Source organism: Varanus komodoensis, unplaced genomic scaffold (genome assembly GCF_004798865.1).
Source record: "Varanus komodoensis strain SLA01 unplaced genomic scaffold, ASM479886v1 scaffold7_1, whole genome shotgun sequence".
NCBI lineage: Eukaryota > Metazoa > Chordata > Lepidosauria > Squamata > Varanidae > Varanus > Varanus komodoensis.
In genome coordinates this window covers 1,274,460-1,299,141 of record NW_025336479.1, presented here as the reverse complement: position 1 = coordinate 1,299,141, position 24,682 = coordinate 1,274,460, and the positions used below count along the sequence as shown (strand labels likewise).

Sequence of the window (24,682 nt, the reverse complement as noted above, 5' to 3'; positions counted from 1 at the left end):
ACAACTGGAACAGATGATGTCACAACTGCGTCTGCTACAACTCCAAGGAAACAAGACTCACCTGCTCTATCAGTCTGATGATTCCAAGGGTTTCTTCAGGAAAAATAGACAGGGAGCAGGACAAGCTGTTTAACTGGCCGGACAGCTGCAGGGGCGTGAGCTCGTCAGTGATACAGGTCATATTCGTGCTGGTGGCATAACCAAATGTCTCCCAGGAGCAGCGGGATGGATAAAGTGGATCTAGGGCGATGCTGCACAGGCAATAGCACACAGGTTAGATGAAAACATAGTGGGGAATTTTGTATGCCAATCAAACGCTATGGGAACACAACACTGATCTAAAGCTTTTTTTAAGTAAAAAAAAAAAAAAAAACTTAAGGATTACATGCTAGCTAGACCAGGACAAGGTTATTGATAGCTACTGGCCACAATGGCTGTAAAACCCCTCCAGGAGCAGGGGTTACAAGCCTCTCACTACCAGTCCCTGAGAATCAACAGCGGGATCAGACTGCATGTGTCCTGCGCAAGTGCTCCCCAGAGGCCTCTGGCTGGCAGGATGCTGGGCTAGGATGGGCCTTTGGTCTGACCCAGAAGGGCTCTTCTTCTGTTCTCAGACTTCCTGGCCGTCCACAGCAAGGCAGCCAGCTCAGCTTCCTGCTGCTGGGTGGAAAAAGCAGTGCTTCCCCTCCTCCGCCAGACAAGCAGGCGTGATCAGCCTGAACAGCGAAATTCTGACCACGGGTCATAACAAAAACCTAACAAGCAACTCCCACCAGAAGTAAAACTCAGCCCCACCTAGAAAGCTGCCTTACACCAAATCAGCCATTGGTCCAGCTAGCCCAGCACTGCTGACACTGAATGGCTGAGGGTTTCCAGGGTTCCCCTCCTGGTTTTAACTGGAGAAGCCAGGAATTGAATCTGGCACCTTCTGCCTGCAAAGCACCTGCTCTACTGCTGAGCTACCATCAACAGTGCCAGGCACTGCAGTTCACCCTTATTAATTGAGATATTTATACCATGCCTTTCCAAAATAATTCGCTTGTGGCAATTTAAAGACAATGTGGAGCACAAATATCAATGGATCAAAGAAGCTGGAACCAGATAAAACACTACAAACAGTTAAACATCGGGCTACGGCTGTGGAGCGCACTTACTCAGTGGTCAGGCGCATTTTACTTCCACCGTGTTCAACGGCACTTACCCCAAGTGAGCCTGCACAGTCAGACTGTGCAGACTGCTGCCTGGGCCTCACAGCTGATGCCTGAAAGATGCTTTCTTAGCAGATGCTCCTACAACACAACCAACCTCTCCAAAGCTCATGTTGCGAACTGCTCTGTGCTCAAAAAGCAGCCGGAAGGGTTGCATAAGGAGGGGCTTAACTGAGAATGGCAGTGAGGTGTGTTTGCTGCTGCTTACAGGGCAAACAGGAGGCTGTGCCCAGTATGGGATCCTCTGCATTTTACCAGCTGGGCTGGGGAAGCAAGGCAGAGCCAAGGTACAGCAAGCGGCAGCAGGAGCACCTCTGAATCCTTCATGTAAGCAGACAAGTCCAAAACCGGGCCAAGCTACCAGCCTCCCTGCCAACAAAATGATTCCCAGAAAATTAAGCTTCCTAACAAACCCTGTGCTGTTCCTTTCAAGGCCTTTGATTTTCATAAGGTGCTTTCAACAGAACTAGATGGATGGATGAACAAAGCAGTAATAGCTCAAGGGCTTGCAATGGATTTCTTGGCCTTTATCTAAATTGATTCCCCCAGCTGCTGTGACCTGCTTTCCTCACTGCTTTCCCCACAGTTCTGCTTTGCCAGCATTTAAGAGGCAGAGGGACTACCAGCAGGGAGGAAGGGTCTCTCATGTCACATCAGGAGTCTGGACCAGGCAACCAAGAGTGAGCCCAACACTACTGAGCAAGAGAAGTGCAAATCAGTTGCAGGTGGAGCAAGGCTGGGCAAGGGTTGGGTCTGTTCACATGGTTTGGCCTACAATCCCAGATTTATGATTATTGCTATTATTGTTATTTTAATGTTTACATGATCCAATAGCCAAAGCTCTCTATGTGGTTTACAACAATCCATTAAAAATACAATCTAAAACAGCACATTATAAAACATCGTAAAAAAAGGTTGCTGTACAGAATCATGCCTCACCTTTGCTCTGGCTAGTTAGGGCTGATAGAAATCGTAGGCCAAAACATCTGGAAGGCTACAAATTGTCCACCTCAGTGCACAGTATATCTTTCCAAATGTGGCCTTTGCCACACATCCCTCGCCACATGCCAAGAGTTACCTGACAGCGGCATTTTTCTATGGCACAAGGTGCACATTCAAGGCAAAGCAAAGCAAAAGAATCCAGAAGCGGTTGAGGTTCACTTGAGTTCTGCATGTGCAGGCAGCAGCGAAAAGCCGCTGACACTGAGTCCATCACGGAAGCAGAGGCAGAAACGGAAGGTGGCACATGTGAAGAGGACAGCCTCAGGGCAGGAGACTCCGAGCCTGTGTCCTCCCGGGGGCCCTCACCTGATGTCACTCTGAAGGAACAGGCAGTTGTTGCGCAAGTTGGCAGAGCTGCCCAGGCAGCACGTGACCTCGCCATACTCCTGCATGATCTTGATCATTTCACACATGGCTGCAAGAGAACCGGAGAAAGGACTTGCACGTGGAACAGCTCTAGTGCTCCGCAGGGCCACCCCGCTGAGGCAGCAACCAATCCAGGCGCCTCACCCTCACTTACTTTCTGGGGTGCAATCTGTAAACAGAGGAACGAGCAAAGGCACGTTGTCAATGTTCTGCAGGTGGGGCCTCACCTGGTGGATTCCCCGTGGAAGTTTGGCCTGAAGTGAAAGGAGAAGGTAATTGAAACAAGTTGGAGACACTGCTGACTTGAGTCAAAGTTGTTAGGAAAGTTTGTTCTCCTAAAGCCGCATTCCCTGTAGATGCAGAGATCATGAAGAACAATGAGATCGCTGTAACATTTAGCCCCTGTCCTTTGTTGGATGAACTGAGCTATGGCAGGAAAAAATAGAAAATGACTCTTGTCAGAAAATATTAAGTTGCTAGCAGCCACTGACTCACTCCTAGTCAGTCCAAATAAGCCACTGACTGCCCTTCCCACCTGTCACAGAGCCAGCAGTGTGGCAAACTCTGAACATCACAAGTCTGAGAATTGCTGTGGAGAGCAAAACTGGACTAAGGCCAAAATCCCTTTCTAAATAGCATACTAGTTAACACACCTCAAAATACAGTGCATAATACTGATTACCCATGATCAAGAGCTTCTCTGATCCAAAATGAGAAGCAGAGTCAGTTTCCCTTGAATAAACTACAAATGGTAGCGAACAATTTACCAAATATACTGGAAAAACAAATAAATTTAAGCCTGCAGTACTAAACATACTTTACTAGAACGTGAGACCTACGGAAGGTGGTGGGAGTTAGTTATATTTACAATGGGCTGAAGGTTGCTGTACATGGTCACTCAGCAGTGTCCTTATAGTGTAGGAATCTTGGTGAATCTTGAGCACTGAGAGAGAAATATATTCAGGCAAGAGAGAGAACTGGAGGGGGCTGGCAGTGAAGGGTGAAACTGGATACTGCAAAGGAGTCATCTATGGAGGTCAGGATGCAATCTGCCTTCTTCCTCCAAGATCACCCTGTCACTCCTCTTCTGCTATACATGGGCTCAAGGTCCTACTTCCATTTCTGAAGCATCAGGAATGGCTTGAGCCCCTCTCTCTATACTAATCAATAACATTTCACAAAGTTTAAACTGTGTTATCTTTCATTTTATTGCAAGGAATGGTTAGGTATTTTCAATAAAAGCTTTCAAAAGAGGAAATTATTTTCTATTTCATGTTTTCTTTCTTGGGGATGTATTTTTTTAACTCTTTTCCCCTTTACTGAGTTTTGATGTAAAATAAAAACATGTGAAGATTAAAAGCATTCAAATGGGAAGAGAGAGAGAGAATGATCCCAGAAAAGGTGGTGATTTCATCATTACTTCTATGCACAGTATATGCATGTTGTGTGAAAGTAGGCAGGAAGTGGGTGGCGGGGGTATTTTAATCAACGGCCCAACTGGAGATTTCGTTTCCAAGACAATGATAACAGGGTCATCCTCAACTGAAGTCAGAAATAAATTGCTGTTTTGAAAAGCATCCTCTATAGTATGTCGCCGCAGCTTGCTTGCCTGAGCTTACGGCATCCTGTGTGCTGGGTGTCCTCTTGGCTCCTCTGAAATGGACAATCCTGAACACCTTTTCCTTGCATGTTTTGAAAAAATAAAAGATGGCGCGATGGACTGGGGCCTCGCATTACAGACGCTTAATCCATCTGGGATTATCTGAGAGCGCCAACTGTAAGATGGATGCTGCAATCTTATATGCACTTACCTAGGAGTAAGTCCTGTTAAACTAAATGGTACTTACTTCTGAGCAGACACATCAAGGCGCACACAACAAAAAGGCTTTGGAGTGTCTCAGAAGCTGATCATCACAGGACTCCAGTGCATGGCTAGAAGGAGCTTCCTGACTAGCCACACGCTTTCCGCACCAAGGTGGGGTGGGTGGGAGACATTTTAAGTGCTGTGGTTCTGAACCTGGGCTAAAATATCAGTCTCACCCTATTGCAATCCTCCAAGAAGCTGGGGATGTCGCTGTCTGTTGGCTGAAAGCTAATGAGGTCTGAGTGTCCCTCCTCCTCCATCAGCAGAAGGCCCTCCGCATCATCTCGAGAGACTGGTGGGGACAGGGAGAACAGCAGCATTAAAGAACACGCAAACTTCACCTAGGCAGCTCCGCTCTGAGCAACAAACGACTGGCATAAGGCACCCACCCACAACCCTCGCACATGGCACTGCAGCAGCCTAGAAACAAAAACTCCACTTCTGTCAGCGAGCAGATCCCACTCAATTTTCTTCTAAAATAAAAGGTGGTTAAATGACTCATCCATCCAGTGTCAGAGGCATCAGCTCAGACTGAACTGAGCCTTTAGTTAGATCTCTGCCCTTTTGCCTCCTTTCTCCTGACTCATAAAGCCTGCAAAAGAGAACAATTTTTGTGTGGAAATATTTAAAATCAAAAGTGCTTCCTGATGGAGGGCTCCTAGCTCCAATCAAAAGACAGGGCTTAGCTGCTTATTTTAGATCTCTCTCTCTCTCTCCATGGGTGAGGCAAGAGGACTGCACAATAACAGCTTTAGCTAAACCTCTTGACTCTCCTTTTTACTAGTCTCTCATTTTAGAGAGGCCTTTCTCCTTTTAAGCCAAATGTCACTGCACTGGACCTCTTTGGGGATCTTCCACTCAAACAGATACTAAACCTGAGCGCACTGTGGTCACTGTTTCCAACTGGTTCCACAACATGTATATTTCCTACTAGGTCCTGAGTAACCCTACCAAGGATCAAATCCACGATTGCCTCCTCACTGGTTAGATCCACGAACGATTGATCTAGGGCACAGTCATTTATGGAATTGATAAATAACCTTTGTGAAAACAGGAACTTGCATTTACTCAGTCAATGCTGGGATAGATAGTCACGCATTATGACAACAGTTCCTCATTTTGAGGTCTTCTTGATTTCATTTTCCACCTCAAGATCACCCTGAGCATTCTGGTCTGGGGAACAACATGCACTAAATTCATTTTGGAGCCAAGTATTGTCACACACACTGCTTCTGTGGAGGAGTCTGCACTTCTTAGGTTTCCTCATATGCCAGGCCCTCTTTGACATACAGATCAACACCTCTTCAGTATGTCTTTCTTGATCCTTCCAACAGAGTTTACATCCCAAGATGGCTATACCCACTTGTTCTCCCCACTCCAGCAGATTTCTGTAATGCCCACTGCATCTAGGTTCACCTTTAAGACAAGGATCCTCAGCTCTTAAATTTTGGCTCAAGGACTTCTAGCATTTGCACAGAACCACCTAGACACAGCGTTCCTCCCCAGACATCTCTGGCTTGGCAACCTTTGTTTTGGCACTTAGGCCTCTTTGACTGGCTATTATGACTCACTATATGCTCATGGTCTATTCCCTTCCCTTCTACATCTGGGCTATCAGAAACGTTTTCATCTTTATCCTCTCGGGACAATTCAATCCAAACTGACTACTTCTCATCTCCTGTTGACTTTCCCCTGGGTTCAGTTGAAAACCTGCCCTGTCACTTTTTTCAGGTTTAGCAGTAGCAGTCTGGTTCCATTTTGGATCAAGTGAAGCCTTGCCTACTTACATAGGTCTGTCTCACCCAAAAATGTTCCCCAGTGCCTAAAAAACCTGAAGCCTTCCTCCCTATTCCACCATCTTATCCACTCATTGAAACTCCTTACAGTCGCCTGCTCAGTTAGCCCTGTGTGTGGAATAGGTAGCATATTGGAGGATGCAACCTTGGTGTCCTGGATTTCATACTTTTACATAGCAACCTAAACTTAGCTAAGCAGTCAAAGTTTTCCCCATCACTAAACCTCCAATGCTAGGAAGAATTTCACTGGAAACATGCCTCCCTCTCAGAGTACATGACCACTTTCCTGAAAAAAGTGGCAATCTGACATACAACGAACCAATTGGCAAGCAAGTGCAGAATCCACTTTAACTGCAGCAATATAACACAAACAAATACTGCCAATGTGTTTTTGTTTATGATGCTCTGAAAGCAGAGCTGGCTTGAATTCTGATTAGGGGTCAAATGGAGAAATGGCTATGAAGATTAATTAAGTGTCTCCAGGAGGTTTCATTTTAGAGAAAGTCTCAAAAGTTTCAACTAAGCAAACCTAGCAAAATGGACCTGGCTCTCCAAGCCACCAAAAAGAAACTCTCAACACAACATACTCTATAAACATAGGTATGTTTCAAGCAGATTTAACCCAAACTATCCAATGATCTATACCCAAATTCATACCTAAAGAAAACAAATCACCAAAATATTAATTATTGGAGCTTTAAACCAAGGCTTCAGTTTCTGAATTCTCTGAGGGATTAAGACTGGCTCCTTTACACATTTTCCCCCTTTTCTAGGGTCTTTACCCCTCTGCCTTCCCTTACATTAAATCACATAACTGAAAGGTGGAGCTTCTGGTTTAGCACAGCTATGAAAATACATGCTGTTTTTAGCATGATTTAATGTGATAGCTCATTTTCTTCACTCTAAAAAGAAACTGCAAGATCCTTGAGGATGATGACTTAGTGTAACACACCCACAAACTATTGCAACTGAGGAATCACAAGCCCACACACTTCTCTACATCTCACGAAGAGAAGCCACTCTCTGAACAGAACCCACCTTGGTTACCTGCCTGGCTTTTACACAGTTGGTGCTGAGAACCCATTCAAGCAAAGTGGAATTGTCCCTTGGAATAACTATCCTAAGGACTGGCCCTTCGCTAACAAGGGCCCCTGCCTTGCTTAGTGTACATCAAGCAGACGCGCATAAATCAGTTCGTCAGGCACCGCCACTGCAGCCAGCACTCCCCCTCACCCTGGTGAAGGTCATCGCGCAAGGAGCCCGCGTGACTGGGGCTGGAGGGAGGGATTTCAGAACCAGGCACATCTCCATTGGGTGTAAGGGATATGTGGCAGTTCCAGCCCGTCTCAAGGCCCATTTTCTCAGCAAACACCTACAGCAAAGCAAGGGATGAGGCTTTATTTAGAGAGATTGTTAAAGCTCTGGACTCTCTACATGTCTAGATTTATCTTTAGGAACACATTGTACAAAGCATTTGCCACTCTGATCAAAAAGCTGACAAAGACACACTAAGAACTATGCATTTCCCAGAAACATACAGTCTTCTCAGTTTGGTTTGGTTGTAGTATCTGGATGTTTGGGAAGAGGCACCATGGTGGTGCAGCCAAAGCAGAGGATACATGAAACAAGGAGTCATTTACCCATCCTAGCCTAATGGCACAAATCATCAGATATACCTCTCTGCCACATGGGACTTTCATACATATTATCTATGGATTTCTAATTTTGCTTCCTAGTCATAAGGACTGGAAACTCTCTTCTAGTTCACAGTCAGGTGGGTTTTCTGTACATGCTTGGATGGAATGCTTTGTAGTTTCAACCCCAGGAAACAAGATGTTGCATGAGCAGATCAAGAAATACCCATTTCCATGCACATGCATGTTTGGACATACTTTGGTGAAGTTCCTAATATATATAACTTGTACTAACCCCAACTATTATATTAAAGTCAGTCCAGAGGTAGATTTACTGAGACGCCTGCCTAGAATACATCTCCAGAATTACATTAGCAGGTTTTGAGAGCAACTGTACCATTTCAGATATTTTCAGGGTTGAACACAACCATGATGAAAAACTCAAGTTCATTCTTACAATTGTAGTATTCATTCATAAATTCTAAAATGCTACACACACATCAAAATGAAATCTGCATTAACCGGCCCTATGGAGTGTAAGATGGTTGTGTTTTCAATGTGGTTAGTTTAATTACAATACACTGAGAAATAGTATAGTAAGCAAAGGGTCAGCCTACCTTGCTTTTGAGCTCATCTTCCAGGGAAAAGTAGACAAAACGGATGCAGGCATTGACTAATCCCTCAATGAGACGAACAACATCTGACCGGGCCTGATATTGGGATGAGACCATTCCCATGAAGATCTGGCCACTCAGAGCCTGCATACAGTCCTCCTTCTCCATCACTTCCCCAATCCCTTCTTTGAGCATACAAACAACAGGCAAGTGCACAGAGGCAGACAGAGCGGACAACACAGGAAGGGGAAGGCAAGCACAGTGAGACAGACACAGGAGAACACGCAGACACAGGCGCACCGCAACATGGAGGGAAGGATTCCAGCAGGCCCAATCACAGCCAAGCATCCCAAGCACACAGTGTGGGACAAACACAGGAAAAGAAAGGAAACAAACAAACAAACAAAAAACTAATCAGTTTTAAGGAAACAGTCATTGAAAAGGCAATAGGGCGCCCATCCACCCCTACAGGAATATCAGGATATTTTTCAATTTTTGACAAAAGCTAGGCATGGGTTTCAGATGATCAGGTACTTTCACCTGTTTTGACAAGAAGCAGGTTAAGCAGAGAATTAGGAAACTGGTCTTGGAGGACAGGGTATCACATCTGTCCAGTGACAGCGGGGAGGGGATGCCTAAATGAATCCTTCATGATGTGTCCAAGAACACTCAAGGATCCTGCCTGGCTGAAACTAACATGTAGCGATGCTAGATAGAAGGGACAGGAAAGGATCAATCGAATGAAGCCTGTTTCTGATGACGTGGCAGCTTGTCTGAATCTTACATGTCAAGGACAGAGACAAACAAGATTTTTCCAGAATTGCCAACTCAGTTGAGAAGGGTGAGACCATGAATCAGATGAAAATGAATCCTGATGCAACAAGATCGTCATGCAATCAGGGTGCCTTTCCACATGATGTAAAGTAAAAAACGTGTAGAAAATGGAGAAACCTCCATTAGACAACTACAGAATAATTAATTTGAGGTTAGCTTAGTAGCACATAGACTGCTATTTTGTAAACAGACTCTAGGTAATTGTTTGATTCAAAAGCTTACACATTTGACCTTCTCTTGATATACTGTTGTTTCTCCTGTACAATATTTTAAAAATGTGGTGCCCCAAGTACTGGAAGCCTGAATAAATAGGACAACACCACATGGCAGAGAAACAAGAACCAAAAGAGCACTGCACTAGAGGTATACGAAGAAGGGCCTGTGGCAGAGCCCAAGGGAGGAGGGAGACAGGGGACATACCATCCGAGCTCCAGCTGTTCCTCCGGCTGCTCTGCTTGATGGGTGTAGTCCCTGGTAGATCGCAGGAGGTGAAGATGGCACTCTGTCCAGGGACTTGCACCAGCTCTATACATTTGCCATTGAGCTGAGAGGACAAGGCACAGTGCATGGGCTTGTAAGAGAAGGCAGAGCAGTAACCAGAAAGGCAGGCACGCTGGTAGAAATCCAACACTTTCTTCCTGAGAGCAAGAAAAGAGGCAGGAACAAAGGCCATGAGAGACCATTTTTCAGGATACATCATGCTAAAAAATCCTCCTCCTCCTTGGAGTCGTGTTCTCAGGAACAGAACCTACCAGACAGGGATGAAGTGGAAGACACTTCTGTTCATTCCTGTCTAGACACTTCAAAGCATATTTCCTTTCATACAAATGGTTTGCAGACTTTATGAACTGGCAGGCCCCTTTCAACCCACCACACCCCAGGAGTCATGGACTGGGCTCACATGATGCAACAATCCATTGTGGGCTGTTACCCATGATAGGTTGTTGTGCATTGGGAACGCAGATCATTTTCCCTCGAGTTTCCCTTGAACAAACCACCCCAACAACCTAGAGATTATTCCAGGCATTGTTATACCCACAAATAGAGACATAGAAACTAAGCGAGTCAGAAGGGGCCTTCCGGGCCACCTAGTCTGACCCCCGGCTCCAGCTGGCTCTGCTCATGACACGCCTACCATGAATGAATGGCACCCATCAAGGGTGCAGGGAGTTGGCCAAAAGGTTCCTGAGTAAGACCCTTGCAGCTCTTGCTATGGAGTTCCTAGGTGACCACCAACACCAACTGCCCCCAAAGTGCCCAAGCCGCATTCGGAGGCAGCCTGCACTAGCTTCATCTTTCTCTGCCACGGCTGTGAGCTGTTTCAGTTTTGATGCCACTTTTTGTTCTTCAATTGTTTTCTTCCTGGGAGACCATGAAAGCTGGCTTATATGATCCACATTCTGACATCGATGAGCAAAGTGCTCCAATGCCATCTTGGATGGGCTGTCTCTGGTCACCAAAACATTTTATTATTATTTTTTAAACTGCACAAAAAAGCTAGCTGTCAAAACTCTGTGTACAGAGGCATATGTCCAAGTCAAAAACTACCCATTGCCTTCTCAAAATCCCCTTTATAAAGAGACTCTGAGGTTTGACAGTTACCTGTCAAAGATGTCAAAACTCCTTTTTGATAGAAAAAAAGAGGTGTTCTTTTGCATGTCCCAAAGTCCTTAGAGGCTCAGGATGAAATGCAAAACGTGCATCAGGAGCCAGACCAACTGGGAAAAATAAAAGAGGAGGATCTTTCCTTGCATGGTCAGCGGACACAGAACAATTGCTGACTATTGGTAAGGAGTAAACTGAAAACCTACTGGAGAAGGGAACTACAGTGAAATAGAAAAAGGACGTGGCTTAAAGGGCTTGAACTGTCAGCAGGAATGGTAAAACCATAACATTTTGCTGCAGGTCCTGTATGAGAACATTTCAACTTTTCATGGTGCACCTTGAAACATGTCACAAAACCCTGCAAGACTGACTGACAGGCCACAAAAAGTGCATATGGGTGTACCAGGGACAGTGAAAGCTGTACAATGCCACCATGTGAAAAGGCATTGTCTGTGGACCTCCAAAAAATAAATCTTCCTGGGCAAGAAGATCTCCCAGTTGCCTTGCAGTCAATCTTCAGAGGAAACGAGCATTGCCTTGAGCATACACCCCAGGCAGAAACTTCTCCAGAAAATCACTTCAGAAAGCCAGTGATGTGAACAGGTATAGAGAAGGCTACCTACCTGTCAGAGCCAGATAGTGGATAGATGTCAGATCCATCCCAGAAGTCTGTGCAGGCCTCAAGGATGATGTCAGCAGTCCCATGGGAAAGCATCTGCTCAGTGCCTGCGAGAAAAAATGGGGCCTGAAAACTGCCTGCGGACAGACTCGCCTATTTTACAGATTCTAACACTCCACAGGCAGCTCTGCACATTTAACAATATGACAAATAATGATAAACACACTTGAGGAGGGCAACAGAAACAGCCCTTTGTCTATTAAATGAGCCACCACAGAAGGAGAGGTCAGGAGAGGCCCAAAGGCAGCCTTCTATTTTTCCAAGGCATTATTAGGTCTTTTTCCTATTAGGCTGATTAAGTCTATTATACCTCACCAAACAAAAAGTCTGTCATTACGATGGCGTGCAGATGGTGGAGTGGGCAGAACTACCGCAAGATCTACTCCTGGAGATGCAATTCATCTGTATGCTCTCTCTCTCGGGCATTTTTCAGATGGAGACAAGACCTCTTCCCACTTGAGTGCCAACTACAGAAAGCCTGGATCCCAACAGACTCCCTGAGCACAACAGTTCGCTGCCTGCCCGTCATAATTGTCAACTGCCTTCCTCCTCGCTCCTCGCCAGGAGTGCTGCCTCTTCTCAGTACCAATGCCTTCACTGGCAGTGGTCAGGTGAGGATGAGAGGAGGAATGCAAGCGAGAAGACTCAAACCAGTCCTTTCTTCTTCTGATATGCTGCTGATTTCAGATTGAGTTTCCCAGGCTTCTAAACAAGGGAGACCAGCTGTAGTTTTCTCAAGTGAGCAGTTGCTCCAGTCCACTGGCTGCCCTTGCCCATCTACACAGAAACACCCATGTCTTTGTTAGGCTGGGGTGTAACCATGGTATACTACACTTTTACACTGGGTATTCTTCAGCCTGAGTCCTTGAGGGCTTTAAATGTTGGAAATAAATTGCATACTGGCAATAGACTTAACATCCTGATTCTAAGAGACAACTAGAACAAGCCAGGACCCCACTTCCACTGAGTGTCTGCACTGACAATGTAAGACACATTCTGTCGGCCAAGGGATTTTCTTCACTTCCATTGGCACCACCAGCTACTCTTGCTTATTCTGAGAAGTGATGTGGTTGTTTTATTACTGTCCTCTTTTTGTGTTGATTAGTTTTATCCTGAACTAGTGGATTTTGTGATCCACTTTAGACTAAAAGAAAAAAAGAAAACCACTACCAATTTTAAGGAAGCAAAGGAATGCCCAAATTCCAACTGAGGGCTTCAGCACTGAGTAACATTAGCCAGCCATTAAGAAATGCCTCCTCTTCTAGGAGCCTTCACTTGGTGGACACTGGGTTGGCTCTTTTTCCAGCAGGAGGACAGTTTGCAGAACAGGAGTTCTGGATCCACTCATCCCCCCCGTAGCCACCCCAAATCTCCTCAACCTATTGTTGATTTCTCTGTAACCAAGAAGTGTCTTCAGCCCCAAGTCCATGGCTATTCCCCTCAGGAAGCACATACAGACTATAAATAAATTGGACAGGTTACTATAACCCAACTGAGATCCCAGAGAATGCATGCAGCAGTCATACTTCTATTTGTGTGCTAGTCAGAAGCCCACCAAGTCAAGAAGCCTTACTGGTAGTGGTGTCTTTAACAAAAAGGCAGATCATATGACTCAAAGGTGGCCTCCTTTTGGTGACGAGTGAGAGTTTTCCGAGCATCACCTCTTTCACCACCTCATCCGATGGCAGGCGGTAAAGGGCCAAGTAGTTCTCCTGTTTGAAAAGCTCTTTGGCACCAGGTGTAAAGCCTAGGGGAAGGAAAGGTCATACGGGATGGGGATATTGGAAGAAGAATTAGATGGAACCCCAAGGAGTGTGCAATTGAGACCACTCAATAGGTGGTGCTACGTGCTCTTGCATATCTTACAGCTGAAACACAATCACAGAGGGCCAACTTACAACTCCATACACAATCACCTCCAGAAACATGTGGGATTATCACTGCTTCACAGCTGGGTGATGCCCTTGATACGAACAGTTGCCCACATCATAGGGATCTATGCAAAAGCCTCCACCATTTGCTGTTACCAAGGCCCTTTCTTGTGCTGCAGTGATTACACAGATCACAGCAGCTACACACATGACAGATGGGAAGCAACCAGTTCACAGAAACAGCACTTCCCAGTCTGGCCTCCTGCCACCCTGGAAGCGACTGCCCTGGAGATGCTGAATGTGTGAATCAACCATGGGAGACAATAGGGATCACCCTTAATTACATAGGAAGCAGTCTCCCTGTTGGGTTTCTCCAGTTTTGCCTGCCTGCCATCTCCTAGCTTCTTGTACCTATACAGTTTATGACTGAGGTATATTGAGATGATTTCATCTGGTATACTTCAAGTTTTCAACATCGCTGGATGAGGTTGCTGGCTATTGCATTATTGACTTTTGGACTATTGATTTTAGACTGGTTTTATATGGGTGGCTATCAAATTGTTAGGCTTCCTTTGGGTTTTGTTGTTGTTGTTGTTTATATGATTTAGCCATTTTGATGTGTACACTCTGCTGCTTTAAAGCAGAACTCATTGTCTGCTGTTTTGCGGTTCACTGTGTCTGCAAGCCACCTTGAGGGACTTATCTCCAGAAAGATGGCTAAAAATATTGAAATAACATTAAGGAGAATGTTAGTGTGAGTAACTCAGCATTGATTTAGTGCAATTAGATTAGCTATGGAAAGACAGGCAGGCTGCACAGATTACCTCTACAGCTGCACTTTCTCTTCCATACTGTGTTGGAGCCACCAGCAAATGACTCAAAGATCCCATCAGACAAGTCGGACACTGATTCAGCAACGAACGATTCCCATGTGCCTTGCCAATGAGATCCATGCTGCCTTTTCACACCTAACTGCACTAAATCAATACTTGCCAGCTGAGTCAGACAATCAGATTGCACAGCCCATAGTTCTAAGTTTAAGAAGTGTGCTGTTGTCATGCACAGCCTCTCTGCCTGTGTCTCCCATGAGCATCATGCCCTCTGCCCCTCTGGAGTCCCAGAGTCCAGTAAGAGACCACATTCTCTGGGTTAGTTTTTCCAGAATTCAGAAATTCAAAAGAAATCCAGGGAAAAGGTTTCCTCCTGAGGGAAGGATCACTTTTGCATTATGCATGCAGCAGCTCTCATGCCAGCATCCCACTGTCAGGACATCTGATCCAACAAAGCAATACTCAGAGCCAGAATGAGAACGTGCTGTTTGTGCCAGCTGAGAGACTGCCTTCTAACACTCAGTACAATCAGAGTGCAATGCCCAGTGCCTGCTTCCCAGATGGCCCGCCAACCTTTGGCATCCTTACCAATAAGCCTGGCAAGCTCACAAAGCCCCCATGGCACATGAACAGGCAGCACAGCATTGTGGGTCTCCTGCAAGGCGATGTTGCAGAGGTGGTCAGAGAAGCGGCACAGGCGCTCGGTCACGCTCGCATTGCACAGGTTGAGCAACACGTTCAAGCCCAGGGGCTTCAAAGAGGTTAAATGCAGCTGCCAGTTGGAATCGTCAAACTGGATGCAGGAGGGGTTCTGCTGGTCCTGCGAAAGGCTGAGCATTTCCAGGTGGTAATCACACACAAAGTCTTCGGCCTCACATGCCAGTCCCTCGCTGTCTCCTTCGACCTGGCTCGACATGAAAGAAACACCTGATCCAATTGACCAGAACATGGGAGTTCTCCTCCACCACAGCTCAAGATTACAGATAAATGGCTGCAGTGTTAAAAGTTAAAGGGCCAGCCACCATTTCCTTCACCTAAGCATGAACAATGATACCTTTCAACTGCAAAAAGCAAATTCTTAGCTCTTGCAATTATGGAAAATTGTCAGGAAATGTGGTAGCAGAAAGTGCAGCAAGTTAAAATGAATTAAAAGAACCCAATGATCTCTGTTTCTATTAGGCTGACAGTCTTTAAAGTTTAGAAAGTTCTGATGCTGTCACATTTTTTGTAAAATAAAGGCATATGAAGTACAAAATCGGGACAGAAAGCACTTCTAGGGCTCCTAAGTTTTTAAAACTAACAATTAACCAGCGACTGCTAATTTTTGTGTTTGCAGCTAGCCTATTAAACATGCCTTGGCAGCAACTGTAGCCTAAGTCCAAATACAACATGAGTGTGGCCCTCTCATTCAACTCTTGAAGCTGAACATGAAGCACTAGCTTCATAGGCCCAATTTTTTAAAGTCACTTTTAAAGGCCGCTGTAGATTAAGAGAAACCAAGAAGTGCAGCCTAAATGTTGCTAGGCAATTTTTACACTGCTCGGATTAGCCATAATGGCTGCCAACAACATAAACAGCAATCTGACAGCCTTCCAGCATACTCATAACTGTCTTTCCACACCCTCTTCTTCCACTCCACTGGAGAATCGCAACACGGAGACTCCACCAGAAACCCATGCTGCATTACTCAGTGTTTGCTCCTCCCTTCCCCATCCTACAAATCTTAAGCCTGACAGTGTGGCCAGGTGCAAACAGGGCTCTGGCAACCGAGTAGCTCTTCTGCCCTCCAAGCCATGCTCCCTCCTTATGCCAACAGTGAGAGCTCTTGTTCTTCGAAGAGAAGTTCTTTTTTTTATAACAGAGTTACTTCCTCCTTCTCTCAAGTTCACAACTTTTACCTTCCTGTATTCTCTACTGAGGTCTGCTTAACAGTCCAAATTGCTGACTTTGGCCTAAGTGGAAAGAGCTTCCTTCCTGAAATCTTCAGCTTTCTGAGTACCTTACCTCTGGGATGAGGAACCATTTTTCTGCTGAGTGCCATAATGCCTCAGAGGTAATCCGTGGGGAACTGTATGCTAATAGTGTGCAAGATCAGAACTCAGAATGGGAATCCTGGTATCTCTCCCTGTAACCTTTTCCGGGTCTCTGTTTCTCTTTCTGCCACCCCACTGCCTGAAATTAGACTGAAAGCTGCATGAAATCATTTATTTGTTTGATTTGCAGCCTTCTTTTGTGCTAAGAAAATGGCAAGGAAGTATACACTCACCAGAATTACAAAAGCCCATAAAGTAAAAAAGTGACAACTTGATCAAAATAATGAATACACTAAAGGCAGAGTTAACGTCATAACAGAAATGTGACTGACCTGAACAGACTCCTCTTCTCCATCTTCCATGTCCTTGCTGAAGCTCACATTCGATCCTGAAGGGTGCTTGCTGCGGCTGGTTGGTTTCCTGTGAATATGAGTATCTGAAGATTTTGGGGTGTTGCTGGTGGACCACTCAGCTCTGTCTTGTTCATTGGTGATGCGAACCGCATCTGACAAAGGTCCTGAGAGCAAGGCATCCCTTTCATGGGGCTATAAAGCAGCATAGGAAGAAAAGGAATTAACAGAGGAACACCAGGGAGCGAAAACAAGAAGGGGAGCTTCATGGCGATGGAGGACTCATTTTAACCTTCCAAGTGAAAAAGAAAGTGATGCTTACTTTTCTCCTACCTGCTCCAGAAAGAGCTCTCTTAAACAATAAGCTCTTAACTCTTCTTCTCCCAACCCACCCTCTGGCTGCAAAGATTTCTTACATTTTCTTTTCCATCCTTGCAGACTTTACCCACACTAGAAGAACAAAACTTATTGTCCAGTGGGTCTTTGGTTAGACCTTAGCTGTCCCAAAGGAAGTCACTCATATTTGTTACATTAAATTAGCTAGGTACAAGTTAACTACCTGGAGTTTTTGGGTGAACTTTTGGCTCAGTTTCAGGATACAAAATATCTTGGTGACCTAAGCTTGCAATCACAGAAGCCTGGGTACAGAACTGTACAGTCGTTAAAGCAGAGGCCAAATTCAGCTAACCTGGGGTCCAATCCAGTGCTCTGGGTTTCCCTGGATGGCCACACCCCTTCCTGGCCCTACTCCTTTCCTCTGACTAATGGTCATTTAGTGGTTTCCTAGTTTTTGTCCACTTCTCCCCTTGTGCTAAGGGCTGAAAAGGGACTCTCCTAAGGCTTACCTACTGGCTGTAAGAGTTTAACCAGGTGTTTGGGAGGAGTAAAAAACCTGGTTAAACTCTTGATGAGCAGTAGGAGTAAATGCTACCCCTTTGTCCTTAATTCCACTCTTAGGCCTTTTTCTCCACCCACCACCTGGAATTCATCCCAGAGGATGAAAGAGGTTCAGCACCAGTCAGCTAAAGGATGCCAATCTTGCATCACTAAGGGATGGCTGCCTGAAGAGACAGGGTGGGGATGGCTCACAACACGAGGGGCTGTTGTAATGTTTCTGATTTCTGTCATCCGGATGAGGAGACACAGGCTGCATTCTGGACTACAGCTATGGCTACTCACAATCATAACAGCATCTTCTTAGCTTTGCTGTGCTGACTGAATGTGACAAATGTGAGAGAATTCCCTTGGGTCAGTTAAGGTCTAACCTAAGTCCCACTAGACAGTAAATTTTGTTTCCATAGTGCAGGTAATGCTTACAAGGATATAAAAGGAAATGTTCCAGAGACAACCATCTCTTTTTATCTGATTAACTAAGCTAACAGTATTAACTCGGATTTCTGGTAACAATATTTACTGAGGCTCTCGCAAAGGACGGCATACAAATATCTTAAATAAATAAATATCCATGAGCACTCTGTGTCTCTTCCTCTTCATACACCTCACATCCCACACCTTTAAAAGGCAGGTATTACAGTATTCCCAAGATATATTCTAGTTCTAGAAACTGAAGCAATTGCTTGTAGTATTTAAAAAGCTTTTCCTTGCAACCAAAATGGGGAGGAACAGGGTGAGGGGAACGAGGAAAGAATTTGAGGACTTTTCAAAGCATCCTCTGCGGACCCAAGCATCTGTCTCTCACCTCTTCGTCCATGTCTGGGTGGCAGAAGGAACGTGTGGAAAGTTCATCTGTCAGGTCTTCATGGCTGCTGTGAGGAGGCTCCACCTTGCCACTAAAGAACAAAACCGTCTCTGGACTGGGATTAGGCCAGGACAGAATTCCTTGCTTATCCACACAGCAAAGCACCTAAAAAACAGGCCCAAGACATCCCACGACACCCCAGAGATATACAAGAATCTATTGGCAAGGCTGTGCCTGAATCAGTGAGGCAGACAGAAGTCAGTCATGTCATCACTGCTTTCAAGCACAATGAAAGGCAGAAGACCCTTTCCAAGTGTCCTCCCATCCCTTCATGCTACTGAACACAGAGCAAATCTCCACAACTTTTTGGCACGCGCATGTGCAGGTGCCACCATAAGATACTTCAAAGTTAAGAAACATACCCATGGCAAGTAGCACCCCTAGTTGGTAGAAAGCCAGCCAGGGCAGATGAAGGCAGAATATAGATTTTGGGGTGCCTCTACAACCTGCTGCCAAGGGCTTTCCAGGCTGCTGCATAACGAGCAGTCTCCTGGAAGCCACCCGTCCTGAGAACTGAGGTGGGGAACACTGAAGAAGGGCAGTCTGTAATAGGCATGAAGAATGCAAATGTTTGTGGGGTCCAAGAGAGCATGACACTCACTCCAGATCTACACTCAGTAATTAAAGCCAGAAAGGTCAGGTTTATTGCCCTGTTCCTATGCAGCAGGTACTACTGCCAGGTTGATCTAGTCCATACAGGTCAGAAGGGCTTGCTCATAGCTACAGACATCTGAGCTTCTGTATAAGAGATATCATGCCGCCGCAGGCTACTAGCTTAGGAATATCTAACTAGCAGAGGTTCATACAGGATTTAGAAAAAGAAACCTGGGAGATTGGGGTTCTAGTCCCCACTTAAGCCATGGAGTTAACTGGGTGTCTTTGGGCCACTCACAGGGTTGTTGTTGTGGGGATAAAATCGAGAGGATGAAAAGAATCATGCAAGCTGCCCTGAATTCCTTTAAAGGAAAAAAGGCAGGGTATAAATATAATAAATAAATGATAAATAACCAGGAGGCTGCCTTATATGGAGTCAGACCCTTGGGTCATCTAGCCCAGTGCTGCCAACACTGACTGGAAGCACTGGCTCTCCAGGGCTTTGGGCGGGGTTCCTTCCTAGCCCTTCTTGGAGATGCTGGCGATGGAAGGAGGAACCTTCCGCAGGCACAGCAGGTGCTCCACTGCTGAGGCCCAAACCTTTCCTGCAACTTCTTGTCAACAAGGAAGCCAAGGGACCAGGGCAAGGAGTTCCTCCAGACTGACCAGAAAATGAGGATGCCCATTCCTGGATCTCTCCTTGCAGTCATACTTACTGTGACAGATCCCAGGCTGTGAAGTAAGCTAGAGGTGAAGGTGAGTGTTGGAGACTTGCCCTTCAGGACATGCAGGAAGTGGCTCCAGATACATCGTATCATTTCCTGACAGAAGAAACCACAAAAATTAGACAACTAGGCATACATTAAGCAAGGAAGAACAGATAAGGAGAAGTTCCGTTAAACGTAATTTGAAAACATGACCCATCTCCGTAACAGCAAGACTACGGGTGTGCTTGCTGCTTCAGAAAAAGGCAGCCCCTTCGGTAGGGAAAAGAGGAATCACGTGCACAAAGAAGCCTGCAGGGGGGGCATCAGATGTTGAAAAGGGCATGTGGTGCAGGATCTGGTTTGTAAGGTGCTCATTTTAGGGATCATTTTAATGTTTAATTTTACACTGTGAACTGTTCCCAAAGCACTGCAATGTGGTGCATAAAATGTTGAAATTTGAGGCCTACAGGTGAATGGCAGGATATAAATGCTACAAACAGACAGAGATCAGTGGATTTCTGGACTTTGTCTTAAGCTCAACTCTGGGAAGCAATTTGGAATAGAATTTGCTCACCTGTGACAAACAAAGCAAAAGTGGTTCAATCCTTACTGGTCTGATCTAGCAGGGCCCTGACGTACTTCCGGCTAGGTTTATCACTCATGTCATCTAATCTCACCTTCTGCATGTAGCTTTAGTCCTTCTACTTAGCAGAACAGAAAAAGGAAACTACTAGCACAAGATGGTCACTGTATGGCCTGTAAATGATATGGGATGTTTCTTCCTTTTTATAAAGTGGGTTTTCCAATGTTTTGTTTTATTTTTGAAGCAAAATGTCTTGCTGCCATGAGGGAAGAAGAAAAACATGATTGAATAGTTGTCTAGCTGCACATATAGAATAGTCACAGCCCTCAAACATTTGGGAAGGAACAAACCCACAAAAGAAAATATATTGGATTTTGTTTTTGTTAAAAACTAGTTACTATTTTGAATGCTTGGGGTTGGGAACACCAGGACTTTCCTGTCAGTTCAATAAATAAGTAATAAACTGATGGAAGTTGCTGCTGGAGGGCCACACAGTCACCAACCCTGAAAGGTAAGTTATAAAATTCTGCCTCAGCACCTCTGATAATTACCTTTCTTAGCCAGCTATTTCAACCAAGAAAGGCAACTGATGCTTTTTTTTAAACCCAGGTAACCACAAGGTTAACCACAAGGTCAAGTCACACGCCCTTTCCTTTGCAGAGGATTGCAAGTAGAGGAAATACTGCGAACACCCTTTGCAAGGCATCATACGAGCATGAGAACTGCCCCGCTGAATCAGACCATGATTTGTCTGCCCACAGTAAAGCATTCTGTTTACCTGGCGCCAACCAGGTCCCCATGAGCTCTCCCGAGCCGGACTTGACGTGAGTCCAGCAAATAGCCACCAGGACCGGCAGCCATCAATAGCCCTCTCCTCCATGAATTTGTCCAATCCCCCTTTAAAGCCATCCAAATTGGTAGACTTCACTGCATCTTGTGGAAGTGAGACCCACAGTTTAAAAATGCATTGTGTGAATAAATGCTTCCCTTAATGACTCCTGAATTTCCCAGCAGTCAGCTTCATGGGATGACCCTGGGTTTGAGTTTTACAAGAAAAATGTCTTCCTATTCACTTTCTTTCTTCACACCCTGCATAATTTTGTACACCTCTATCATATCTTCTTTTACTTGTCTTTTTTTCTAAACTAAACCATTCCAGATGTTGTAAGCTTTTCCCAAAGGGGAGTTTCTTTAGCCCCTTGATTATTTTAGTTGCCTGTTTCTACACTTTTCCCAACCCTATGATATTCTTCTTGAGATGCAGTGACCAGAACTGTACACAGTATTCCAAGTGCACTCACATCAACTGCATGCACGAAAGACATGTAGGATGCAAGCGAGTTGCACAGCACAGCCATCGACAAGCAAGAAGAAATAAGCATGAGGAAGCAAGCAAAGAAAAGATGCAGAGGATTGTACAGAACAAGGCACAAGGTTGATTAATAAAATACTACCTGGGAAGAAACCATCTCCGTGTAGCTGCTCAGTGTGTCCTCTGAGAACTTAGCCAGCTGCAGCAAGAGAGCAGATCTGTTACTATTAAGGCGCTGGAAAGCGATGAATGAAGAACATCCTTTCATAAAGATGCTTCTTCACCAGTGAAAGGAACATTTGCGCTGCTGTACCTGAACGTAACGGAGATTGCTGCCTCGGGTGCTCACTTGAAAACTGAGAATTAAAATCCCAAAGGGACCTTTCCTCTTTCTGCATATCTCACAGAGACAGAATCAGGGAGGCAAAGCTGGAGTTAATTTGGAACACTGACGAAGGTAGAAGAAAATCTTTTGACACAAATTAGGCACCATATTCTATTAAGTATGGTTAACAGAAGACATGAAGATGGGCTTAGGTGTGGGGAGCAACCTCAACTACAGATGTGGCCCAGATGTAGGCTTGAAGAGAAAATTTAGGGAGAGAAGATGAATTCCAAAAAAAAAAAAAAAAGTGGGGAGGGGAGGAAATGGGATGGAGAGAGCAGAAGCATGCAGAGTGGGAGCACAGCTAACTTAAATCCAATCTAAGGATGGAGGGAAAGCTTAAAAAGTGCCAAAAGAGGACACATAATCCAAGAATCCAGAGGAAAGTACCACATCTATGACATTGCAAATGGATTTGCAGAAGAGAGGGGTGCTACTCTAGGGACTACTGACCCGAGACACAGTAAGCATTTGGGTAAGAACAGGTAAAGACGCAGAATCACATCTTAGATGTAACCACAGAGAAAGTATGGACAGGGTTTCTTGGGTGCAGGACAGGGAAGGCAGAAAATCAAAACAACTGGGGAAATGAGGGCAGCCACAAGGGCAGTGAGTATGCCAGCAACAAGTGTAGTCCTAGTGTAAAAGGAAAACACGGAGATTTACGTGCCAGCCTGCCTCAAGTAAGTGGGGTTAAGGAGAAAGAGGGAAAGAACAGTGAAGGGAGAGATAACAGGATCAGCTGGAGGGCTAAGAATCAATTGACAAATGAACCTTCAGACCCAGGAGAAACAGGATTCCTGGTATTCTTGGGCCTCACCAATTCTGAAGTTGCAACAAGGCCCACAAAATCCAGGGTCTTTTAGAGATTTTAAGACAGCCATTGCAAAACCTTTGCAGAACTGTCAGAAGCTAGAGCCAAGTTTCCACTGCCAGCTGGGACCGACAGGCAAGCCCTTCGACCAAGCAGCCACCTGCCAGACAAGCCTTTGCAGGAGCTCTTCACAGCCAAGAGCCACAACTAGCAACATGTCAGTCAGGTCCTCCTCTCATCCCCATTTTGCAGTTCCCACACCTGAAGTGTGACTGGTTTGCTGTTCAAGTTTTGTTTCCCTGCCCCTCCCAGCCTCCATTTATATCCACAGATGACCCAAGTGCCACAGTTTTATGGAGGTAATGGCAAAAGTGGGCCTATGGTACCTCTGGGACACAAAAGATACTTCCCCTCCTGACTCAATGGCCCAGCATTCTCTTTGCCCAGCCCATCTTGTTTCCTTCCCTTCCAACAGCACCTTACTGCTGAATACCTACCAGGGAAGAGGGTGAGGCCTTGCTCATCTGGGCCAAGACTCGGGCTTCACCAAAGGCCGTAGCAAGAATCCACAGGACAGGAAAGAGCAGCGGGAGGATGGGCAAGACACCATTGACCTGTTAAGCCATTCCAGTTCACTATTCAGTACAGCCGCCACACAGCTGAAGAAGTTGTATTACCTCCCCAAAACCCAAAGAAAGAGGATGTTGACAGTAGTAACAGGGTTGCTCACAAATATGTCTTCACTGAGATTTTCACAAAGTGCCCCACACTTAGGACCACTGAACACACATACAATAAAAAATACAGTATATGAGGCAGGGCTAAAATGAAAGCAGGTACATACAGACAATATGTGCCTGTGTGAACAACACTTGCCATCTTTTCAGAACACACTGGAACTGATAAACCTGGCTGTGTAAGAGGCTCCAGCCATCCTAGGGTCCCAAAGGCAGCATTTCAGGGCCACCAGGAAAGACTGGCATCCTTGCGCTGCTTTTAAAGGCTGTCGAGCTGTTTCTGACTCCTGGAGATGCTATGAGTAAGTGCCCTCCAAAGTGTGCCGTCCTTGACAGGCCTGCTCCACTCTTGCAAACTTAGGGTTGCCGCTTCCTTTATGGAATTGATCTGTTCTAGCTCATCTCAATTTCAGCCAAGACCTGCAGAGCAAGAAGCCCCCTCACTTCCGCCCGCAGAACAGGGAGAGGCAAACGCAAACTGCAAAGCAAAGGCAAGATGTACACTGCTGCCTACAATCTGCATTCTTCAAAAATCAACATTCTTGGCATTTGAACTGTAAAAACTGGAGAGGCACAGAACTGAGAAAAACTGGATCACAGGAAGAAAAAAAATATTCTTGAAGCCTTACAAATCCCCACCTATGAGGGGGATAAAAGAAAAAAAAAGCTTTCCACTGACCCCTCACCCCCACTTTGGAATTTCAGTTTTTAAAAAATGGAAGAGGTTTAACCTTCCATAAACGACCATTGTCCTGATCCAAAAATGGCCACATATACTAAGGTAAAGAAAACTATCTTGTATGATTTCTCAAACATTTAATTTGACCCATTCTTTGTCCACTGTATTTGTGCTTAGCTGACATTGCTAATCACTGAAAATCTGCAAAACTAAGTAATGTTCTATACATTTGACTCTTTGATGATGGATGATTGGCCCTTCTTCAACCTGATTGCAGAACACTGAGATATTTTATCAAGCAACTACCATTTGCATCAGGTAAAGTATCCAAATCATCATCAAGTATATCCCCAACTTGAGTACATCCAAACAGGACTACCTGGCGATTACACAGGCAGAATGAACTGACAGTGCTTCAACATGCTC

At 45.3% G+C, this 24,682-nt stretch overlaps 1 protein-coding gene across 5 annotated transcripts in view; it reads right to left on the bottom strand.

Annotated features, from left to right (window-relative positions):
* The window catches only part of TMEM94 (transmembrane protein 94), an 81,268-nt gene that overhangs the window by 15,209 nt on the left and 41,377 nt on the right, over nt 1-24,682 (bottom strand). For 3 of the 5 annotated variants that reach the window (XR_006416990.1, XM_044453952.1, XM_044453955.1), the window contains 15 exons: nt 23,338-23,454; nt 21,784-21,840; nt 19,756-19,860; nt 18,386-18,550; nt 16,669-16,881; nt 14,892-15,207; nt 13,176-13,349; nt 11,547-11,649; nt 9,739-9,956; nt 8,488-8,669; nt 7,470-7,608; nt 4,617-4,732; nt 2,731-2,830; nt 2,517-2,625; nt 62-251 (listed from right to left, as the gene is read on the bottom strand). Coding sequence is in view for 4 of the 5 variants with exons in the window: in XM_044453952.1 (XP_044309887.1) it covers nt 62-251; nt 2,517-2,625; nt 2,731-2,830; nt 4,617-4,732; nt 7,470-7,608; nt 8,488-8,669; nt 9,739-9,956; nt 11,547-11,649; nt 13,176-13,349; nt 14,892-15,207; nt 16,669-16,881; nt 18,386-18,550; nt 19,756-19,860; nt 21,784-21,840; nt 23,338-23,454 (2,304 nt within the window). In the remaining variant the exon portion in view is untranslated. The remainder of the gene's footprint in view (nt 1-61; nt 252-2,516; nt 2,626-2,730; nt 2,831-4,616; nt 4,733-7,469; nt 7,609-8,487; nt 8,670-9,738; nt 9,957-11,546; nt 11,650-13,175; nt 13,350-14,891; nt 15,208-16,668; nt 16,882-18,385; nt 18,551-19,755; nt 19,861-21,783; nt 21,841-23,337; nt 23,455-24,682) is intronic. The other 2 variants (XM_044453953.1, XM_044453956.1) reach the window with 2 other exon arrangements.